This window comes from Lactuca saligna, chromosome 6 (genome assembly GCF_052625555.1).
Source record: "Lactuca saligna cultivar CGN05327 chromosome 6, ASM5262555v1, whole genome shotgun sequence".
NCBI classification, from domain to species: Eukaryota; Viridiplantae; Streptophyta; class Magnoliopsida; order Asterales; family Asteraceae; genus Lactuca; species Lactuca saligna.
The window spans coordinates 13,801,393-13,823,608 of record NC_136422.1 but is presented as its reverse complement, the minus strand read 5'-3'; the positions used below and the strand labels follow the sequence as shown (position 1 = coordinate 13,823,608).

General features: G+C 37.9%; 1 protein-coding gene across 1 annotated transcript; it reads left to right on the top strand.

Moving 5' to 3' along the window:
* Positions 1 to 16,353: 16,353 nt before the first annotated feature.
* LOC144999883 (uncharacterized) lies at positions 16,354 to 22,124 on the top strand. Its single transcript, XM_078959042.1, has 13 exons — positions 16,354 to 17,544; positions 17,621 to 17,829; positions 17,921 to 18,040; positions 18,123 to 18,533; positions 18,597 to 19,449; positions 19,552 to 19,823; positions 19,884 to 20,246; positions 20,323 to 20,511; positions 20,590 to 20,849; positions 20,942 to 21,116; positions 21,182 to 21,424; positions 21,524 to 21,603; positions 21,705 to 22,124. The coding sequence occupies exons 1-13, from the start codon at positions 16,590 to 16,592 to the stop codon at positions 21,853 to 21,855; spliced, it is 4,281 nt and encodes a 1,426-aa protein (XP_078815168.1). The 5' UTR covers positions 16,354 to 16,589; the 3' UTR covers positions 21,856 to 22,124.
* Positions 22,125 to 22,216: the final 92 nt, after the last annotated feature.

Here is a 22,216-nt window from a genome sequence, read left to right as displayed (position 1 = left end):
GACTAGATGTGGTGAAGGATTACTATTGTGAGATCCTTTATCACTCGGTAAAGGCCAACATTGTGGTCGATTGCGTTAGCTAATTTACACTCGATCTTGAATTCGAGTTTTTAGCCCTCTACTACTATTACGAAACTTCGAAAAATCGTAAATCTTCATACGAGGTTCAATTTGGGCGATCTTTTTATGCACGCTCACCTTTTAACGAGATCTACGATTTATGTTTAGATACTTAAGGCTAAAATGCACATTATTGAGATTTTACTTTTTACGTCAAATAATGTTTTAACGGCGTGTCGTAAATATACAAGTGGTTATAATTTCTTCAATATAACCCGGTTTTGAGCGTTCTTTATGTTTTCGGAAACCTTGACACGTTAATTAGTATTGGATGCATCCCAACTTAGATATTTGGATACTTTATTTTCAAGGTTAATTTAGTTGTATTTGAATTTTGAGCGTTACAATGCTTTTGGAAAATATAGGGTTGTCACATCATCCCCCTGTTAAGGAAATTTCGTCCCGAAATTTAATCTAAGATAGAGTTTACAGATTAGGAAACAGGTGCGGGTACTTTTGTTTCATTTGATCCTCTCGTTCCCAGGTGTAATCAGGTCCTCGCTTGGCGTTCCAGCGGACCTTTACGATAGGTATGTGGCTTTGTTTAGTTCTTTTGACTTCCCGGTCCATAATCTCTACTGGTTCCTCTACAAAATGGAGGTTCTCATTTATTGTAATTTCGTCTAGAGGGACGACAAGGGTCTCGTCGGATAAGCACTTCTTTAGGTTTGATACGTGAAAGGTAGGGTGTACGTTGTGGAGTTCCTGAGGTAGTCTAAGTTTGTAAGCCACTGGACCGATCCTGGCAAGGATCTCGAATGGTCCGATGTATCTGGGGTTCAGTTTCCCACGTTTTCCGAAGCGTATCAATCCTTTCCAAGGTGAGACTTTTAGTAGGACACGGTCTCCAACTTGGAATTCCAAGGGTTTTCGTCTCTTATCTGCATAACTCTTTTGTCTATCCCTTGATGCTTTTAGACGTTCTCGGATTTGAACAATCTTCTCCGTAGTTTCCCGTATGATTTCTGGCCCAGTAAGTGTGTTGTCAGTTGCTTGTCCTTTTGCTAGTTGTGTGTCCCCCACTTCGGCCCAGCATAAAGGTGACCTACACTTGCGGCCATAGAGAGCTTCGAACGGGGCAGCTTTGATACTGGTGTGATAGCTATTGTTGTACGAGAACTCGACCAAGGGTAGATGTGTGTCCCATGCTTTGCCAAAATCGATTACGCAAGCTCTCAGCATGTCTTCTAGGGTTTGTATGGTTCTCTCGCTCTGGCCGTCGGTTTGAGGGTGATAAGCGGTGCTCATGTCTAGTCTTGTCCCCAAAGCTTTTTGTAGCGACTGCCAGAACCTTGAGGTGAATCTACTATCTCGGTCCGAGATAATGGATACGGGCACACCATGCAGTCGTACAATTTCTCTGAGGTATGTCCTTGTTAACTTCTCCAATTTATCCGTCTCTTTGACCGGTAGGAAATGTGCTGATTTAGTTAACCTGTCGACAATTACCCAAATGGTGTCGAGTCCGCTTGTCGTTTTGGGTAACTTGGTTCGCTCCCACTTCCATTCGGGTATTTCTGGTTGTTGTAATAAACCCGAAGGCTTTTGGTATTCTATTTTGACCTTAGCGCACGTCAGACATTTACTCACGTAGGTAGCAATTTCGGCTTTCACATTTGGCCACCAGTACAACTTCTTGAGGTCGAGATACATCTTGTCGGAGCCGGGATGTATGGAGTATCGTGTTTTATGGGCTTCGTCCATGACGATTTCTCTGAATCCACCAAACTTTGGTGTCCATATCCGATCCATGAAATAACGAACTCCGTCGTTCTTGGTTTCAAGGTTCTTATCCATTCCTCTTAGGGCTTCTCCTGCCACATTTTCGGATTTCAAGGCTTCTATTTGGGCTTCCTTGATTTGCGTGGACAGGTGTGAATGGATCGTCATAGTTAGGGACTTCACTCGACGACCTGAGTATTCCTTCCGACTGAGTGCATCAGCCACTACATTAGCCTTTCCGGGGTGATATCGAATTTCGCATTCGTAATCACTTAGTAGTTCTACCCACCGTCTTTGTCTCATGTTGAGTTCTTTCTGGTTGAGGATATGTTGAAGGCTTTTATGGTCAGTGAAGATCGTACATTTCGTGCCGTAGAGGTAGTGTCTCCATATCTTTAGAGCGAAGACGACTGCTCCTAGCTCAAGATCGTGCATTGTGTAGTTCACTTCATGTGTCTTTAGTTGTCTTGAGGCATAGGCGATGACCTTCCCTCGTTGCATCAGGACACACCCGAGTCCTTGGTTTGATGCATCACAATAGACCACGAAGTCCTCCGTCCCTTCTGGCAGGGTTAGGATGGGCGCACTACATAATGCTCGTTTTAGCGTTTGAAACGCGGCATCTTTTTTTCTCCCCAGTTGAAGGTCACATTCTTCTGAGTTAGTGTGGTGAGTGGCTTGGCAATCTTGGAAAAATTTTGTATGAACCTTTGGTAATACCCGACGAGTCCTAAAAATTGCCGGATCTCTGTAGGGGTTCTTGGAATCGTCCAATTCTCTATTGCCTTGATCTTCGAGGGATCCACGTGTATTCCTTCTTTGCTTACTACGTGTCCTAGGAAATCCACCTCTCGAATCCAAAATTCGCACTTGGAAAATTTTGCGTAATGTTTCTCTGCCATTAATGTTTCCAGAACCTGGCGGAGGTGTTGGCTGTGTTCTTCCTGGCTTCTAGAATAGATGAGTATATCATCTATGAACACGATCACGAATTTGTCCAGGAAGGGACGACATACTCGGTTCATCAAATCCATGAACACTGCTGGAGCGTTTGTCAATCCGAAGGGCATTACTACAAACTCGTAGTGACCATATCGTGTTCGGAAAGCCGTTTTGGGGATGTCTCTTTCTAGTACTCGTAATTGGTGATAACCGGATCTTAGGTCGATCTTTGAGAAGTAGCTCGCTCCTTGTATTTGGTCGAACAGATCGTCTATACGTGGAAGGGGATATCGGTTCTTGATTGTCAGTTTGTTCAGTTCTCGATAATCGATGCACATGCGAAAAGACCCGTCCTTCTTTTTCACGAATAGGACTGGTGCTCCCCATGGTGAGAAGCTTGGTCTGATGAATCCCTTGATCAACAACTCATTCAATTGACTGGACAGTTCCTGCATCTCGGCTGGAGCTAAACGGTAAGGTGACTTTGCTACTGGGGTTGCTCCGGGGATTAAGTCGATTCTGAATTCGACTTGACGTTCCGGTGCGATTCCTGGGAGATCTTCTGGGAAAATGTCTGGGAAGTTGCAGACTTCCGGAATGTCTTTAATGTTCTTTGGTTCTTGCTTCTGGTTTACTACATGGGCTAGAAAGGCATGGTATTCCTTGCGAAGATATTTTCGTGCTTTAATATAGGAGATGATTTGCAAATTTGAACTAGGTTTGTCTCCATATATGATAAGATTTTCACCGTTGGGAAGATTGAGACGAACGGCCTTTTCATGGCAAAGAATGTCGGCATGGTGAAGACTCAGCCAGTCCATACTGATGATTACATCAAAACTTCTTATCGAAATGGGCATAAGGTCGATTTGAAATAAGTGTTCGTTTAAATTTAATGTGCACTCTACGTACATATCACTTGTGCTTTCTGTTTTTCCATTAGCCATTTCTACAGTGAATGTTTTATTAAGTGGTTGGGGTCTTTGGTTAAGTAGGTGTTTGAATTTATGACTCACAAAACTTCTCTCCGCACCGCAGTCAAAGAGTATGCATGCATAAATGTTGTCGAGGAGAAACGTACCCGTAACTACTATTGGATTAGTTATTGCTTCATTTTGACATATCGCCAGCACTCTCCCAATACCACCAACCTTCCTTGTTTTGGGGCAGTCCCTCTTGAAATGCCCAGTTTCTCCACATCCATAACATGCTTAGCTTACCCCTGTACCAGGAACTTGAGTGACTGGCCGTGCCGGCGCTTTACAGAAACGGGCAGTGTGCCCTTTTCTGTCGCAGTTCTTACAGTACATCTCGCGACAATTACCGTGGTGATGGTAGTTGCATTTGCTGCACTTGGGCAAGTTCCCTGCATATTGTTTTGGTGGCGCCGGGGTTGTAGGAGTTGTGGCGGGAGCAGTAGCAGCATGAACCGCCACCATTTGTTTCTTTGAAGGTTCTTGCGAGGTTTGCCCCTTTCTCTTGTTCCAGAATTTCTTCTTGATGTTGTTATTGGCATTGTTATTGTTGTCGTTGTTCCCTTTGGTTGGTTCAGCTACGATAGTCGTGACCCCTTGGCAGACGCCATGATCAACGAGAGATTGCGCCAGTTCCTTGGCGCTGTCGAAGGTCATGGGCTTGGAAGCTAACACACTTCCTCGCAGTTGGGGTGATAATCCCCAGATGTACCTCTCCACTTTTTGGCTTTCTAAAATCAACATCCCTGGGCAAAGTGTTATCAAATCGCTGAACCTGTTGGTGTAGCCTGCGATGTCCGAGCCTACCATCGAAAGGTTCCACAATTCTTGTTCAAGCTTCTGAATCTCGCCTCTTGGGCAGTATTCCCGAAGGAGCATTCGCTTCAAGTTTTCCCAACCCATGGAGTTCGCCACCACTAGGGTTAGTGTCTTGACATGGCCGTTCCACCATGTCAAGGCTCGTTCAGAGAATGTACAGGCAGCAAATTTACTTTGCTTTCTTCAGGGCATGAGCAAATTTCGATTACGGCTTCCGTTTTCTCTATCCATTGGGATAGAGCCAATACTCCCCCAGTCCCATAGAAGGGAATAGGTTTTCCATTGGTGAAGTCTTTGTAAGTGCAGGCTCCGGAACGGCCTTGGCTTGGGCCATTTGTAAAGCTGTTTATTCCTCCTCCTGACCCATTGTTGCTCATTTGAGCCATCACCGCGGTTACAGCGGCTGTTACAGCAGTTTGGAACATAGCTGCATCCATAGTTGGAGGGGGTGGTGGAGGTGGTGCTGGAGTTGAGTTTCTGCGTGTTGATCTTCGAGGAGGCATGTTCTGGTAGAGAAAATAAGAACGAATACTATAAGTTTCTAATGTTTTGAGAATCGTGTAGTTAAGGGTTAGTCGTATCTTGTAATTTGTTTTGACTTTAGTTTTTGGTTTCAAATTAAATACAACAATTTAATTAATTTCAGAGGTTTCGAGAGGTATATAAAGAAGTACTGCATATTTATATATATGTCACACCTAAGGTGTGTTACATTATGCTTCTAGTTTTAGGAAAATTTGACATATCTAGAGGTCTCCGTTTACAGATACAAAAGAAAATAAGAGAAAAACTTTATCCGAGGTCCTAGTCTATATCAAAATTGTTGGAGCTTGAACAAACTCTACTTGTGGCGTTTGGAGCTGGATTCGGCATCTGACCGTTTGACTCCCATCAGTCGCCTCTCGAAATCTGCTTGTTGTTCTTTCATCTCTCTTATTTCGTCTAGAGCTGTTATCATTTGGTTCTGAAGCGTCCCAGTGTAGATTTGGGTATTCTCATGTAGTCCTTCCAAACGGCGGATGTCAGCGGCGTTACCTTGGGTAGCAGCATTGATCTCGCGAACTCTGGCTGCTTGTTGGTCTGCCTGGTAGTTCTGGTTAGCTATAGCGTTCACGACAACAGGAAGTGCTCGATCAGCTGAGCCTCCCCCACTGACGTTGTAAAAATCCCGACACATGCCGAATGGAGGGCGTACACCTTGCTGACGGCTCCAGTAGTAGAAGTGGCTTCCCCAGATTGGAATGGGTCTCGGTTGATATGGTCTGATTACGGGAGGATGGGGGATGGGAGGGTCGATTACTTCCGGTTCGGAGTCTGTTCCGCTAGAAATTTCCACGATCTCCTCGTCGACTTCGTATTCTTCTCCGACTTCGATTTCGAATTCTTCTTCGACTCCCTCCTCGAACTCTTCTTCGACCTCTTCTTCGATTTCCTCTGGGTCTTCCTCCGGGTCTTCTTCTATCCAGCCGCCGTTACCTTGATTTAGGTAGTAGGGGTCTCCCGGTAAAGGAAATCCGGCCATTTGTCTGTAATGGGATAGAGGTATGAGATTTATAAGAAAAGAAACGACTTCCTAAGCCTATTTATATCTTTATTGAGCGCAATATTTTATTGTTCAATTATTTTTAATAATAGACTCATAGTATTTCAATTTAGCGAATCTAGATTTTATAAGTTTTTGGCTTGTTGACTACTACGACCATTCCTCGACGTACATTGGTCAAATCCAGGATAAATATAGTTGATCAGCCTATATCTATTCTTGATTTGATTACATACTCCAAGGCTCAATCGTGGTATCGCAACTTGCCATACTACTTTTTAGAAAAAACTTGTCATGATACGAGACTGATACATGCGGGTAAAAATGTATATATTTAAAGAAAATATATTCTTATGAAAATGTTTTTATCAGAGGGTTTTTGGTTCCCGTTGTATTTATAGTTTGTATATCTTATGTGGTTTGATATACTTAGTTCACTATAAACAATGCTCTCATACCAATCTGGCACACCCCCAAACCAGAATGGAGGAAACATTCGGGGGTGGATGACTTCACGTAGTATCACAACAATTGAATATTGTAAAGAAAGTAGCACAACCATCATATATATAAAATGAAAACGTATATTGTTGCGTTATACATGTTATCAAAAAAATATTACAATATGATGATAAATGTTCAATAATAAAAACATCCTTTGTGTTCCTTCTCCCAAAAGCTGGTAGTTACCCGTATCACTGATTCCCTGAGAAATACAAGTGGTTTTGAAAAGTGTCAACAATTAAGTTGGTGAGTTCATGAGTGTTTCGAGTTGAAAAGTATATCCTTTTTGGTAGTAAATTGGTAAACGAGGTTTTTAGAAAGTCCAATATTTTCTTGTAAGATGATTCAAAAGTTTCCAAAGTTGGAATGTGTTAGTATCTTTTATACTCAAATGATGAAAACAACTTTGTATGAAAAATAATGTAGAAAACTGCAATGCACATATGAATCTCGTAAATCAATCTTGTTTTATACTTTTTATGTGAGTTTTATAACCATACTATTAACATTGACGGCCTGTAACAACATTCTTCAAGTGTTACAGTGTTATGACATTTGTCACCCCAGACCTGCCGGTCTAACTATAGCTAGTAGTTTAGGTGTGGGATTGTCAATCCCGTATAGATCTATACACAAGTATCACGCTCTCCCTCCAAGAGATTATGGTATATAATACAGGACTTGAAATGCATACAAAAATGTACGTTGAAGTTTGAATATCTCACATTGCCTAGTATAAGTAGATTTACAATGAAATGACCTTACTTCTTTTGAAAGTGTTTCGTTTTTCAAGATGTATATGTAAGATGTAGGACTGACTTGTTAACTATACCCATTATAGTTTTTCAGATAGTATGTTCCTTTTAGAAATAACTTTGTGACATAATCGCTCTTGTATACATAAGATGTTTGTATCTATATTCGAAAATAGAAATTTCATTTATGTTTATAAAACGATACTTTAACGTGTAATGTACTTGTATCCCCCCCCCCCCCCCTAAAACATGAAAAAGAATTGAAAAGTAGGGGTATGAACTCACCCGTTAAGTTTGAAGAGAGAGGTTAGAGTTGAGCAGAGTTTCGACCGCGGAAAGTTGCATCTTCGGGTTCTCGGGAATCTCTGCAGTGTGGATCCTTCGTCGGGGGCTCGAGTGCGGAAACCAAGGTAAAGAAATGGTCTCTGGAACTGGGAGAATGGCTGAGGAATTGTGAAGGTGTGCCAAAACTCGAAGCTCATGCTATCTATTTATAGTGCTGGAAGAGTGAGTACGCGGGGCGTACTCACGTACGCAGCGCGTACCTCGTTACGCTGGGCGTAAAAATGCGTCATGGCTTACGACTCCTGGCTAGCTAAGCGTAGCTTGGGTGGGCCGATGGGACTTGACTCTGGGTCTAGTACGCGGGGCGTACTCCCAGAGAACGCGGCGCGTAATCCGCCCTGTCATCTTCTAAATTCCGTAACTTTCGCGTACGAGCTCCGTTTTTCGTGTTCTTTATATCCACGCGTAGGTGAGATTATGCTCTACAACTTTCACTTAGACTCCGTCGGCTAGTTTTGTCTTTATTTTTAATGATATATTTTTAATAGGCCGGGCCTCCTAAAGTTCGTTTAAAAACTCATAGGTTCTTTATTCGACGTCGGTTTTTGTTTGTCTTTTCATCCATTTGTTCCTATTGCGGAGATCTTCAACTCTCATTTGGATTGCGTTAGCTAATTTACACTCGATCTTGAATTCGAGTTTTTAGCCCTCTACTACTGTTACGAAACTTCGAAAAATCATAACTTCTTCATACGAGGTTCAATTTGGGCGATCTTTTTATGCACGCTCACTTTTTAACGAGATCTACGATTTATGTTTAGATACTTAAGGCTAAAATGCACATTATTGAGATTTTACTTTTTACGTCAAATAATGTTTTAACGGCATGTCGTAAATATACAAGTGGTTATAATTTCTTCGATATAACCCGATTTTGAGCGTTCTTTATGTTTTCGGAAACCTTGACACGTTAATTAGTATTGGATGCATCCCAACTTAGATATTTGGATACTTTATTTTCAAGGTTAATTTAGTTGTATTTGACTTTTGAGCGTTACAATACTTTTGGAAAATATAGGGTTGTCACATACACCCTGGTATGTTGCGCGTACTGGGTCAACTCCCCGTTTTGGTCAAGGCCAACGTACGTTGGGCGTATGTGCCACGTAAGTCGTGTGTACGCATGGAGAGTGGTTATATTGGGCTTTTAGGCCTTCAAGGTTCCTTCTCCACCAAAAGCTTCACAAGAACACTCAAATGATCCACAAGCACTCACACAAGTTATGGAAACGGGATTAGGGTTTGGAGGGGGTTGGAGGCTGATAATTGTAACACCGTGAATTTTTCAAACAAAATTTCCATTTTTAAAATCACAAAATGCTCAAAATACATTTCACAAAAATCCCCGATTATCAAAATTAACAAAACATAAATCCATAATTGTTTAATTATTAATCCAGAATCCTCCAAAACACAACTCTTGATCTCGTGTGTATAATCGAGCCATCGCCGTCCCGAGATACTGAGAAAACCTGCAACACATAACACATAACATGGTAAGCGCCAAGCTTAGTGAGTTCCCCAAGATATCACATACAACACATATTAGCCACTCGAGGCTATAACTCTGTGGACCCTCTGGTCCTAACTCTATGGACTTCCGATCCTAACTCTGTGGACCCTATGGCGCTAACTCTGTGAACCCTCCGATTCTAAGCTCGTTGGACCCTCCGGTCCAGTCTACTTGAGCCTTCCGGCCTCATAAATCGTTGGACCCTCCGGTCCGGTCTATTAACTCTGCATAGCATAAATCACAAAGACATAATGCATAGCATTCACATACAACAAGATAGCGTAATATTCAATGTAAGCACCTAAGACCTTTCAGTTACACATAACTACCACTCAAGGTAAGGTATAGTGAGAAAACTCACCTTAGATGATGAACAACCCTTATAATTGCTGCTGCTCCGCCCGACCACTAACTCTGTGCCAAACGCATGATAATCTCGATTAGAAACTCATCCCAAAACTCTCACTCTTTGGGTCTAAAAGTGGACCACCTACCGGCCCTTCAATGCCCTAAACCCATTAGACCCATTAAGGCCCAATAATAAAGGGGTTTCCCCAAGGCCCAACCTCAACCTTCATGACAATCCCAACACAAGGGCCCAAGGCATAATTATATTCTTTTTCTGCTCATGGACTCAAATACGCATGACCAAAGATTCAGGCCCAACACTTAAGGCCCAGCAACAAAGTCTAGTTCAAAAGTCCACATAGAGGTTACGCGAGGAGTACCTCCTTGATACACTCAATGTACCCAAGCACGCATAAAACTGATCGGGGACCTCCACCCAGTACGCGGTGCGTACTGGAATTACGCGGCACGTAATCTCGGATTAGTTCAAACCATTTTCTGGGTTTTAACCCGTTAAGATCTTAACTTATCTCCTGGATCTGGAATTCCTAACACCTCTTACTCCATAAAGTTAATGACTTTAGGCCTTTTCATGGTTGATAGGGTCACAACACATAAAAACTCTTACTTTCCTCACTCAAAATGCTCATAACTCATGCATGGGTTGATTCTCACGACCAAGATCTCATTTTTATAGTTCATCACCATAATAAACACTTAAAAGGACGGGTTATTAAGCTATGGAGTGCAACAACTCATAAAGCCTTAAGCTTTGGGACCAAAAACCCAAAAAGGGACCCTAATATGAACAAAATAAAAAGGTATGGGAAACCTTTAGCTTTATACCTTCAAATGGTGCTCTAACCCTAGGAAAGCTCAGATCCAAAGCCTGAACTTCATCTCTATTCTCTTCCATGCTCTCTCTTAACTCCCAAGATCCCACAAGAACACATATTATCTTAACATGGCCACACACAAGCTCAAGAACGGATACTAGGGTTTGGGAGGGTTCATTGATTGAGGAAGATGGCTATAAATGAGACCATCTCATTCCTTAAATAGGGGCATTACCCAAACTAGGGTTTTCTTTCTGTGCCTAGTATGCCCAGCGTACTAGGTGGTCCTTGCGTCCAAACCACGCTCATAGGTACGCTAAGCGTACCCATACTTACGCCCAACGTACCCGATTGTTACCCATTTCTCAATAAGGACTTAACTTGCCATAACTTCCAAACTTCCATAACTTCTTGATATAAAATTTATTCCAAAGGTCCTCATATCTACAGAAAGGTGATGAGATGACCTATACTTCTATCCACTCACCGCAACCTAAGACCTTTTCATGCTTGGCTCACGGCCTACGAACCCTAATCATGGACAATCTGAAACAGGATGTTACAATAATGGTGGCTAGAAATGGGGCCATCATGTTCTTTAAATAGGGACACAAGAAGATATTAGGGTTCCATTATGAGCCTAGTACGCCCAACGTACCCCTCGGTACGCCCAATGTACTAGGTGACCTCCGCGTCCATGATATGTGCATGAGTACGCTGAGCGTACACATGCGTACACCCTGCATATTCAAATGCCACCTTTTTTCACAATGAGGACTAGTCTTGTCATACACATAAAATATCAAGGTTAATAAGTTATATCTCCTTTTAGGGATGTTACAATTTTTATAAGTACAGTAGTTGTATTTGTACTACCACTCACTGTTATTATTAGTAAGTATTAGCCCGGTCAATTGTTGATGTCTAATTGCAAGTGAGAGTTGATGGAGATTAGTGCCTATAGTTATAACAAAGTCCAGTAATATCACTATAAATAACAGTATCATTTGGGTTACATGCAAGAACAAAATGAAGCAGATTTGAAAAGATATTTGTGTGAGCGACTTGTTTTGTTAATTAATTAATAGTAAATAAATGGAATATGAACTTTCCAGAATGATTTGAATACATAGATAATTACTATTGTATTTGGTAATTATCTTTAGGGTTTCAAATCGTCTCCCTATAAATAAAGGACCCAAAATCTGGTTTTGGTACATGTGAAAATACCTCTCAGTTGTCAAAAGTTCGGATTTCTCAAACCCTTAAAGAATCCCGAATAATCATTCCTATGTCATGGCCGTTTGATCCACACATCGTGATCGAAGAACATAATTGAGATTTCGATTATGTTTGAGATGAAAGTTCGATGGTTGCTTGCATTTGGTTCTTGTTTGTGTCTTGGGTGCGATCATAGAAGATGAACTCTCCTTTGGGTTCTCTAGTCCATTCCACTGGCTCGGCAAAAGAAGAAACCAACTAGGAAATCAAATGTATGCTTTCCATAGAGTTCTAATAAGTTGTATAAACTAGTTGAGTTTAGATCCTACAGATTTTGAGTTTAGATCATACTTGTTTATCGTTTCTGCTGTCCTATGTTTGATTTATTAAGGATCGAAACCCATCACATACATATCTCTTTATCCTCTCTCTCTCTCTCTCTCTCTCTATATATATATATATATATATATATATATATATATATACACACACATACACACACACACACACACATATATATATATATATGTGTGTGTGTGTGTGTGTGTGTGACATGCACATTTTATGGGTAGATTTTTAACCTTTTAAAATAAATTTAAAAATAAACAGATAAAATATAAATAAAAAGAATGTATGAATAAATGTATGGATAAATGAAACAAATAAAAGTCAGTGAATTTAAAAGTTTCAAGGTAATTTGAAAGTTAAATTAGAGTTAAATAGAAAAAAAAAATTAAGTTTAAGGGATCCAATTTACCAATTTGGAAAAATTTGATTTGCCTATGACTTAACTAGGGTTTTAGATCAACAATGTTAAGAAGTTAACTTTAAAATGTTCATATATAAGTATTGATACTTATAATTGAAATTAGAGATTGTTATAAACTTAAAAGTTGAAGGACCTAATAAAGTGTCAATATGAAAATAAGCTTCTAAACTTCTTCCCTTTCTCATTGGAAATCGATTGAAGGTTTGAGTAAAGAGGGTGATTGGGAATTTTAGAAACAATCAAGTATAAAGAATCAAATGTGAGTTCCATCGAAGAAATTGAAGCTTAGATTCACCTTTAAGTTGAATAAAGTAACCATTTCACTTTATTTCTCTCCAAAATTTATTCATCACTTTATGACTTCTCATAAATCCAAAATTGTGATGGATTTGATATGAGGAATATATTTTAAAGTTTGGATATAAGTTGTGGACGCAATTCTAACATCAACATCTCATTTACAAGTTAGAATTGAGATTAAATCATGATTTAAATGATCTGAAGCTCTAGATTTTCTAGAATATGAATTAAAAAATTTGAATGTGAATCTAATGGTTTTTCTAAGTTTATAATTTAGTTTATTATCTTCATTTCAAATTAATGTCACCAAATCTTGCCACTAGTTAATTTTATCAAGAATATTGATGGATTTGAAGTCTTTAACGGAGCTTTAATGGGGTTTTAGCTTTGGGGATGATATGATATTATTCTAAAAACAATAGAACTTCAAATTATATCATTATTCTAGCCTAGATTATCATTTTGTATCATATTTGATTAAACTCAATGGGGTTTTAGCTTTAAGGATGATATGATTTTATTCTAAAAACAACAGAACTTCAAATTATATTATTATTCTAGCCTAGATTATCATGTTGTGTCATATTTGATTAAACTCAATGGTTAATAAAATGTTTGATCATGTTTGGAAGTTAACTAGAGATACAATGAACATTAATATAAAGTTTGCATTATGAATCCGTTGGATCTTCAACCTAGTATTTTAAGTGTTATATGAGATGTTAATTAATGACAAAAACGATTTTAATACTTCAACAATATCAATATGAATGCTAAAGGAAACTTTTCATCCACACCAAAACAAAGTAGGTTTTTAAGGCAACACTGAAGTGGTTATTTGTTGTGGAGAAAGCTATGCCATCGACATGATCACATCGATTAAAAACAACATAATCAAATGAATACACGAAAACATTGGTTCAAATGCCCGAAATGCGATCAACCTTGATGACGATATCGATGAATGTCTGATAGGGATAAAATGAAACGAACTGTATTGTTTTTATTTAAAATGAATGAAGTGTTTTTATTTTAATTAAATTTAACTATTAAGATAATTTTTTTGAAGTAACGAGTAGTTTATTATTTATTTTTTATTTTTTTTGACGGCAAGTAAATATATAGTTTAGGTGGGATATCGACCCATGTTTTTGATCGATGTGATGTTTATTTATTTATTTATTATTTTTTTTACGGGTGGGGGATGGATACAATAGTAATAGGCATACACCCCATATATTCCGATATTTTTTTACCCTGGCATAGTTTACAAATTCAACATATTTCCCTACCTGACCACTTTCACAATGTTGACCCCCACGTGTAAAACTGCAAATGCCAATTGGCAAAGAGTGTTGCATAAGTAACTCAATATAATATTCCCCACCTAACTACTCCCTAGCTTATAAATTTATAAAGTTAAAAATAGAGGTGGAAAAAAGATGAACCAAAATGAATCAAGCTAGGGTGAGGTAACCTCTAAAATTTTTTGCTCAATTTTATTAAAACTTCTATGTACTTTTTCATAATCTTAAAAATAACTCTTTCAAAACAAACCAACTAAAACAAGTGATTACAAATAACGATCATCCGATGTTTTTAGATGTATTTTTAAATTAAAGAGCTTCTAGTATAATGATAAAATTAGTTGTGAGACCTATGTATTACATGAATTAATTAAAAAAAAAGTGAAATATAAATATCCAAATATTTGAAAACTTTGAATTTATAAGAAAATAAAAAAATAATGAATTATTATAATGCAAATGTTTTTTATCTTTTAAATTTAAACAAAAAAGAGATTAATCAACTTTAATTTTAGAAATTTTGAAATTAAAAGATAAATTTATTAATTAAATTGATATCTATTTATTACTACATTTATTGCATATATTATATTAAAATATTATGTGGAATTTAATAAAATAGAAAAACTTATAAAATAACATATGAAAAAAAATTAATTCAAAATAACCATAAAATGACATTTGACAAATTGAATGAGAGTGTGATAAGTGGCAAAAAAACTTTCATTTATTAGAGATTATTTTTTTAGGTCGATACATTACGTTTTGTTAGGATATAAACGGAATTAAGAATAGTTTAAGAGTAAATTAACATTTCAATAATAAAATTGAGATTTTTGAACTTTACTCATTAAATATTTAAAAATAAATAAATATAAATGTCAAAATATTTGAAAACTTTGAATTTATAATAAAATAAGAAAAATATTAAATTTTTATAATCGAAATGTTTTTTATCTTTTAAATTTAAACAAATATAATTTAAATAAATAAAAGAAACTAATAAGCTTTAATGTTGAGAATTCTGAAATTAAAAGATAAGTTCATTAATAAAACTAATATCAATTTATTATTATATTTATTGCAAGTATTATATTAAAATATTATGTGAAATTTAATAAAATAGAAAAACTCATAAAATAACATATGAAAAAAAATTAATTCAAATAACCACAAAATTACATTTGACAAATTAAATAAGAATGTGACAAATGGCAAAAAAAAAAAAAAAAAAAAAAAAAAAAAAAAAAAAAAAAAAATCTTGATTAAATATAGAGGATAACTCAAATAAACCCATTTACAAACATTACAATTGAGCTTTTTGAAATTTATCCATTAAATATGGAAAATAACTAAAATAGACACATTTATAAACATTAAATTTATTATACGCTTAAAATCAAAGTTTAATTTTTGCTTGTTTTTTTTAAAGAGCCCTAATCTAGTAATCTAACCTAAACTACATATTATGACTTGAACTATTAAATTAGTAAAAAACGATCATTTTTCTTAATATGTTACTTGTTATTCGCTACTTAAAATATAAAATAGGCAAATACTTTTTACCCTTTTGTAAAAAGATGCATTTTTCTAATCTAATTGAGGTGTCCCAAAATGATATATCATAAATCTTTTTTGCCCATTCACAAACCATTAATCATTATACTTCATTGCTCATGAATCACAAGTTTAACACATAAGACTTCTCTTACATATTTTTATTAGTTCTCATACAATATTTTTTTATATATGATTAAACAAAACGTTTATTTTATGAATCAAGATGTATTGATAAAAATGTTTTATTATCAAGTAAATGATTAAAACAACAAAACAAAATAAACTATTAGCATTTAGCAACATCAAACTTATCAACATTATTCAATGTAGCAATCCACTCTGAAGTTAACTGGTAAATTATTTTTTTAATAAAATAATATGATAAATTAATGTATTTAGACTATTAATGGTCGATTAATTTGCATTTTGTTGTAGCAAACTTAATCATTTAAGAAGTATTTTGAGATTTGTAAAATTACCAAAAAGGGAAAACAACATTATATTTTTTGGTATCCACGTGCAAAGCACGTGATAGTCCTCATCTCATCGAGTTTTGGAGGGGAGTAGCTGGTCATTTGACTTGAAGCCGTCACCTCATGACTTTTCCATTTTTCGGAGATATAAATTTAATTATTTCAGAGAAACGTACATATATTTATGCATAGAAAACATGTCTCTACCATAACGACGATTGGAAGATAGAAATAATTGCTCTGTCAAAAATAGATTTAGCTTCCTTCAAGATTTAACTGCTTTTTCGCCTACCAAACACACAACACATACCCCAACCTCCTTTTTGGAACAAAACCATTCTCTAGGGTTTTCACAGAACTCTTTTTTCAAAGTAATAATCCCCATTTCTTGATTATCCTTATGCACAGCATAATCGTGTTATGCATTTGCTTCATCTAATTTGGATTGTTAAAGCGGGATTTTGAGGTGGTTTTGTTTCAATTTTGCACTTCTCCGATGCAATTGATGTAATGACACATCATCTTCAACGATTTGGCAATGGTGAGGCATATCTGCTCGAGAAGCGTAATGTTTTGGTTCTTGGTGGTGGTATCGATAACCACCTTGTTCAGTTTGGGATTGGGTTTGGATGATTTGGAAGGTTATGATAGTGATTTGGGAGGGAAGTTTATAAACCTGTTTCATCAAGACTACTCGCCGCCGGCTCCGCCGCCACCACCGCCGCACCCACCGTCGGCATCATGTGAGTTTGATCTTGGCGGGGTTGGGTCGTTAGATACTACTTGTGAGGTAGTTGCTAGTTTGAATTTAACTCAGAATATGTATATAGCAGGGAAGGGAAATTTTTTCATCCTCCCCAATGTGACTGTGAGTTGTACGGTTTTCCCAGGGTGCGAAATTGGTATAAATGTTACAGGTGACTTTAGTTTAGGTGAAAACGCACGAATTATCGCCGGAACTTTTGAGCTGGAGGCTGGGAATGCAAGTTTTGCGGAAGGCTCCCTTGTGAACACCACTGCTTTAGCTGGTAATCCCCCAGAGCAAACTAGTGGGACACCTCATGGGCTTGACGGAGCTGGTGGTGGTTATGGTGGAAGAGGTGCCGCTTGTTTATTGAATGAAAAGAAGCTTCCGGATGATGTTTGGGGAGGCGATGCATATTCATGGTCGACCTTACAGAAGCCATGGAGCTACGGAAGTAAAGGTGGGACAACGAGTCTGGATGTGGATTATGGTGGTGGTGGTGGTGGTAGGATAAAACTTGTTGTTAAGAGTCTTCTTGATATGAATGGTAGTTTATTAGCTGAAGGTGGAGATGGTGGTACCCAGGGTGGAGGTGGTTCAGGTGGCAGCATCTACCTGAAGGCTTATAAGATGACTGGAAATGGTTATATAAGTGGTTCTGGAGGTGATGGTTTTGGTGGTGGAGGTGGAGGAAGAATTTCTACAGACATTTTTAGCAGACATGAAGAACCTAAAATCATTGTCCATGGTAAGATTCTTGCATTCTTTTGGTGTGTTTTTTTATTCATAAATTAACACTGAATCTTTTTTAATAATTTTTGCAGGTGGTAATAGTCTAGGATGCCCTTCAAACGCAGGTGCTGCAGGCACTTTTTATGATGCTGTAACACGTAGCCTTACAGTTGATAATTTCAACATGACAACTGACACTGACACACTTCTAATGGAGGTTCCATATCAGCCTCTTATGACAAATATTTTTATTCGAAGTTTTGCTAAGGTTTCTGTTCCCTTGCTATGGAGTCGTGTCCAGGTCAGCATTTAGTTATTTGTATTAACTATCCACTTCTGTTTTTATATGATGAAAGAAATATTTATTATAATTTCTGATATGCTTCAATTAGGTTCAAGGCCAAATTAGTGTCTTGGATGGAGGTATCTTGAGTTTTGGGTTAGCTCATTATGCTTTATCAGAGTTTGAGGTTCTTGCAGAAGAGCTTCTAATGAGTGATTCTGTAATCAAGGTAAAGTAACAAGCAACAACCTTTTTGCCATTTTGTCATTAGAAAGCTAAAGTATCTCTTTTGTGATACATTCTTTTTTCAGGTTTATGGTGCTCTACGAATGACTGTAAAGATGTTCTTGATGTGGAATTCACAATTGCTTATTGATGTTGAAGGTGACCAGAATGTGCAAAATTCATTTCTTGAGGGTAGCAATCTTATTGTTCTCAAGGAATCTTCTACCATACGTTCAAATGCTAATCTTGGGGTACATGGCCAAGGTTTATTAAACTTGTCAGGCCCAGGTGACTGTATTGAAGCACAACGTTTGGTTCTGTCCCTGTTTTATAGTGTCAATGTGGGCCCTGGATCAGTCTTACGTGGGCCCTTGGAAAATGTTACAGCTAATGCTGTGACACCGAAGCCGATTTGTGACTCTCAAGAATGTCCATATGAGTTGCTGAATCCACCTGATGACTGCAATGTCAATGCTTCTTTGTCCTTTACTCTTCAGGTAATTCATAATTGATTTAGAAGTTAACAATTTTTGAGATATTGATGGTTTTTTTTTCTTCAGTTATGTCGTGTTGAAGATATCTTGGTTGAAGGCCTTATAAAAGGGTCTGTTGTGAACTTCCATAGGGCAAGAACTGTTACAGTTGAATCTAGTGGGACAATTAGCACCTCAAAGATGGGTTGCAAAGGTGGTATTGGGAGGGGGAAAGTTTTGAATGTTGGAATCGGGAGTGGGGGTGGTTATGGTGGTTATGGTGGGTATGGTTGTTATAATGACACCTGCGTTGATGGTGGTGGGCCATATGGGGATGCTGATTTGCCTTGTTGGATGGGTAGTGGTGGCGGGAATGATTTCATCAGTGGGTCAACAGCTGGTGGTGGTGTTCTTGTGATCGGTTCTTCAGCTAATCCATTGCCAAGTTTGTATGTTAATGGTGTGGTAGGATCTGATGGAGGAAGTTATGAAGAAAACATTTTCAAGAAATACGATTGGATGGGAGGATCAGGGGGAGGATCAGGGGGAACGATTCTTGTGTTCTTGAATGATCTGTTTGTTGATGAGTCTGGAGTTGTTTCAAGTGATGGAGGTGAAGGTAGTCCAAACGGGAGTGGTGGTGGTGGTGGTGGAAGGATTCATTTTCATTGGTCACACATACCAACCGGAGATGTATACCAACCTGTTGCTAATATCAAAGGAAGCATCTCCACTCGAGGTGGATTGAGTGGCAATGAAGTTGGTGCTGGAGGAATTGGAACAGTCACTGGGAAATCTTGTCCAAAAGGGCTTTTTGGTACTTTCTGTGAGGAATGCCCTGTTGGCACTTACAAAAATGTTACAGGATCCGATAAGGAGTTATGTTTCGAGTGCCCTGCCAATGAGCTTCCCCATCGTGCATTCTTTATATATGTTCGAGGTATTGTTGACTTGTTGACTGACTTTATGGATTGTTTGGTTTTGATTGATTGACATTGACATGTAATGTTTTATTATTATTGACATAACATGTGATTGATAGGTGGTTCTGCTGAAACTCCATGTCCTTACAAGTGCATTTCAGACAAATACCACATGCCAAATTGTTACACTGCTCTTGAAGAACTAATGGAGACATTTGGTGGGCCATGGGTATTCAGCCTTCTTCTGTTGGGTCTTCTTATCCTGTTGGCACTTGTGCTTAGTGTTGCAAGAATGAAATTCATGGGGTTTGATGAGTCACCAGGCCATGCACCAACTCAACAAGGATCTCAGATGGATCACTCCTTTCCTTTCTTGGAATCGCTCAATGAGGTGAGGTTGCTTGAAATTGTTTATGTATAAGATATCATCATCTCATTCATTTTCTTTTAGGTTTTGGAAACAAACAGAGTGGAGGAGTCTCAAGGGCATGTGCATAGGATGTACTTTATGGGAGGAAACACTTTCAGGGAACCATGGCATCTACCTCACACACCTCCTAAACAAGTGATAGATATAGTGTATGAGGGTGCATTTAATAGATTTGTTGAAGATATCAATGCTTTAGCCACATATCCATGGTGGGAGGGATCAATATACCGTATTCTTTTTTTCCTTGCTTACCCTCTTGCATGGTCATGGCAACAATGGAGGCAAAAGTTAAAGCTACAAAGACTGCGTGAGTTTGTTAGGTCTGAATACGACCATGCATGCTTGCGTTCATGTCGATCACGTGCTCTCTATGAAGGTCTTAAGGTCAGTAGTCAGTTACTCAGTTAAAGACACACCAAAATGGTCACATGTGATATTGATATTGATATTGATATTGTAGGTGGCTGCAACATCTGATTTGATGCTAGCTTATGTGGACTTTTTTCTTGGTGGTGATGAAAAAAGAAGCGATCTTCCTCCACACCTTCATCAAAGATTCCCGTTGTCTCTTTTATTTGGAGGTGATGGAAGTTACATGGCTCCGTTTTCACTTCACAGTGACAATGTCATTACAAGTCTCATGAATCAGGTTTTCCACCACTTCATTTTATAAATCTCCTTTCTTCTGTTGTGGTCATTTATTTATTTATTTGTTTATTATTTTCAGTGCATTCCTCCTACTATTTGGTATCGATTTGTGGCTGGTTTAAACGCACAATTACGGTTGGTGCGTAGCGGTCGACTCAAAGTAACATTTCGGGCGGTTGTGATATGGATTGAAACTTGTGTGAATCCGAGTTTTAGGGTTTATGGTGTACGTGTTGACCTTGCTTCATTTAAAGCTACAAGTGGTGAAAGTTATCAATATGGGCTTGTGGTATCCGCTGTACAGGCCCAGGCCCAACCCCAACCCCAACTGGATCACAGGTAACCAGCATTATGTATACAACAGCAATAGTTGCTACTGAATCAGAAAAAAAGAAATTGTTTTTATTGTGTTTGTTTTTGAGTTTTGACAGTAATGCCATTGAAGAAGATGAAGATTCAGAAATGAAGGTGGATGATAATAAGAAACAGAAGAAGAGTTACGGTAGGGTTTTAGACATCAACAGTTTGAAAACACTCAAGGAAAAGACGGATGTATTGTTTCCTCTCTCCTTTATTATATACAACACCAAACCTGTTGGCCACCAGGTAACAGTTATTATTATTGTTTTTAAATATATACATATTGTATGTATGATGGAATTGGAATGCAGGATGTAGTGGGATTGGTGATATCGGTGATACTGCTAGGAGACTTTAGTCTGGTTTTGCTTACATTGCTGCAGTTATTTTCATATTCATTAGCAAACGTGTTATTGGTTGTAATGATTTTGCCACTTGGGATTTTGCTTCCTTTTCCTGCTGGCATCAATGCTCTGTTTAGTCAAGGCCCCAGGCGATCTGCTGGGCTGGCCCGTATATATGCTCTCTGGAACATAACATCCTTGGTCAACGTCGTAAGCCTCAAAAAAACTCTTAAAATCATTCATATACACAACAACTTCTTCCTTATTCAGTCATTTCCTAAATTATAAACTAATTTTGTATTTTCTTAGGTGGTTGCTTTTATCTGTGGTTATGCCCATTATATGAATCAATCAGCTAAAGCCCCTTCGGATGTTCACCCGTGGACCATGTAAGTTGTAACTAACTAACTACCACATTTTCACCTTTTTTTTTTTTCTATCAATTCACACATATGTTGTAACATTTTGATTGGTTGAATGTGGTGTGTAGGGAGGAAAGCGAGTGGTGGATATTTCCAGTTGCATTAGTATTGTGTAAATGGATTCAGTCGCTGTTTATAAATTGGCATATTGCAAATTTGGAGATTCAAGATCGCTCTTTATATAGTGCTGACATGGCAGGCTTTTGGCAAACATCATAATAGACTAGAGAAAACTGTTGATTATCAACGTTTTCATTTTTTGTTTTTGTTTTGGCTTTTGTTTTGGGGTATTGGTATTCTATTCGTTGTAGGGTAGGTAGGTGGGCCATGGCATAATAGATAAAATTGGAATTTAGGTAGAGGCAGGGTAAAAGAAGGCTGGGGTTTTATCCTTTTCTTGTATATAAATAATGATATATATATCATATGCCAATACAATACGGTTTTGGATATTTTTCATTAATTAGCAACTTACTTCATTTTTTTTATTGGAGTGTATTTTTTTTACACATAATAGCAATCTACTTTCATTTTCTGTATAAGAACTACAGTAGAAAAAGAGAAGAAAAGGACAACAAAC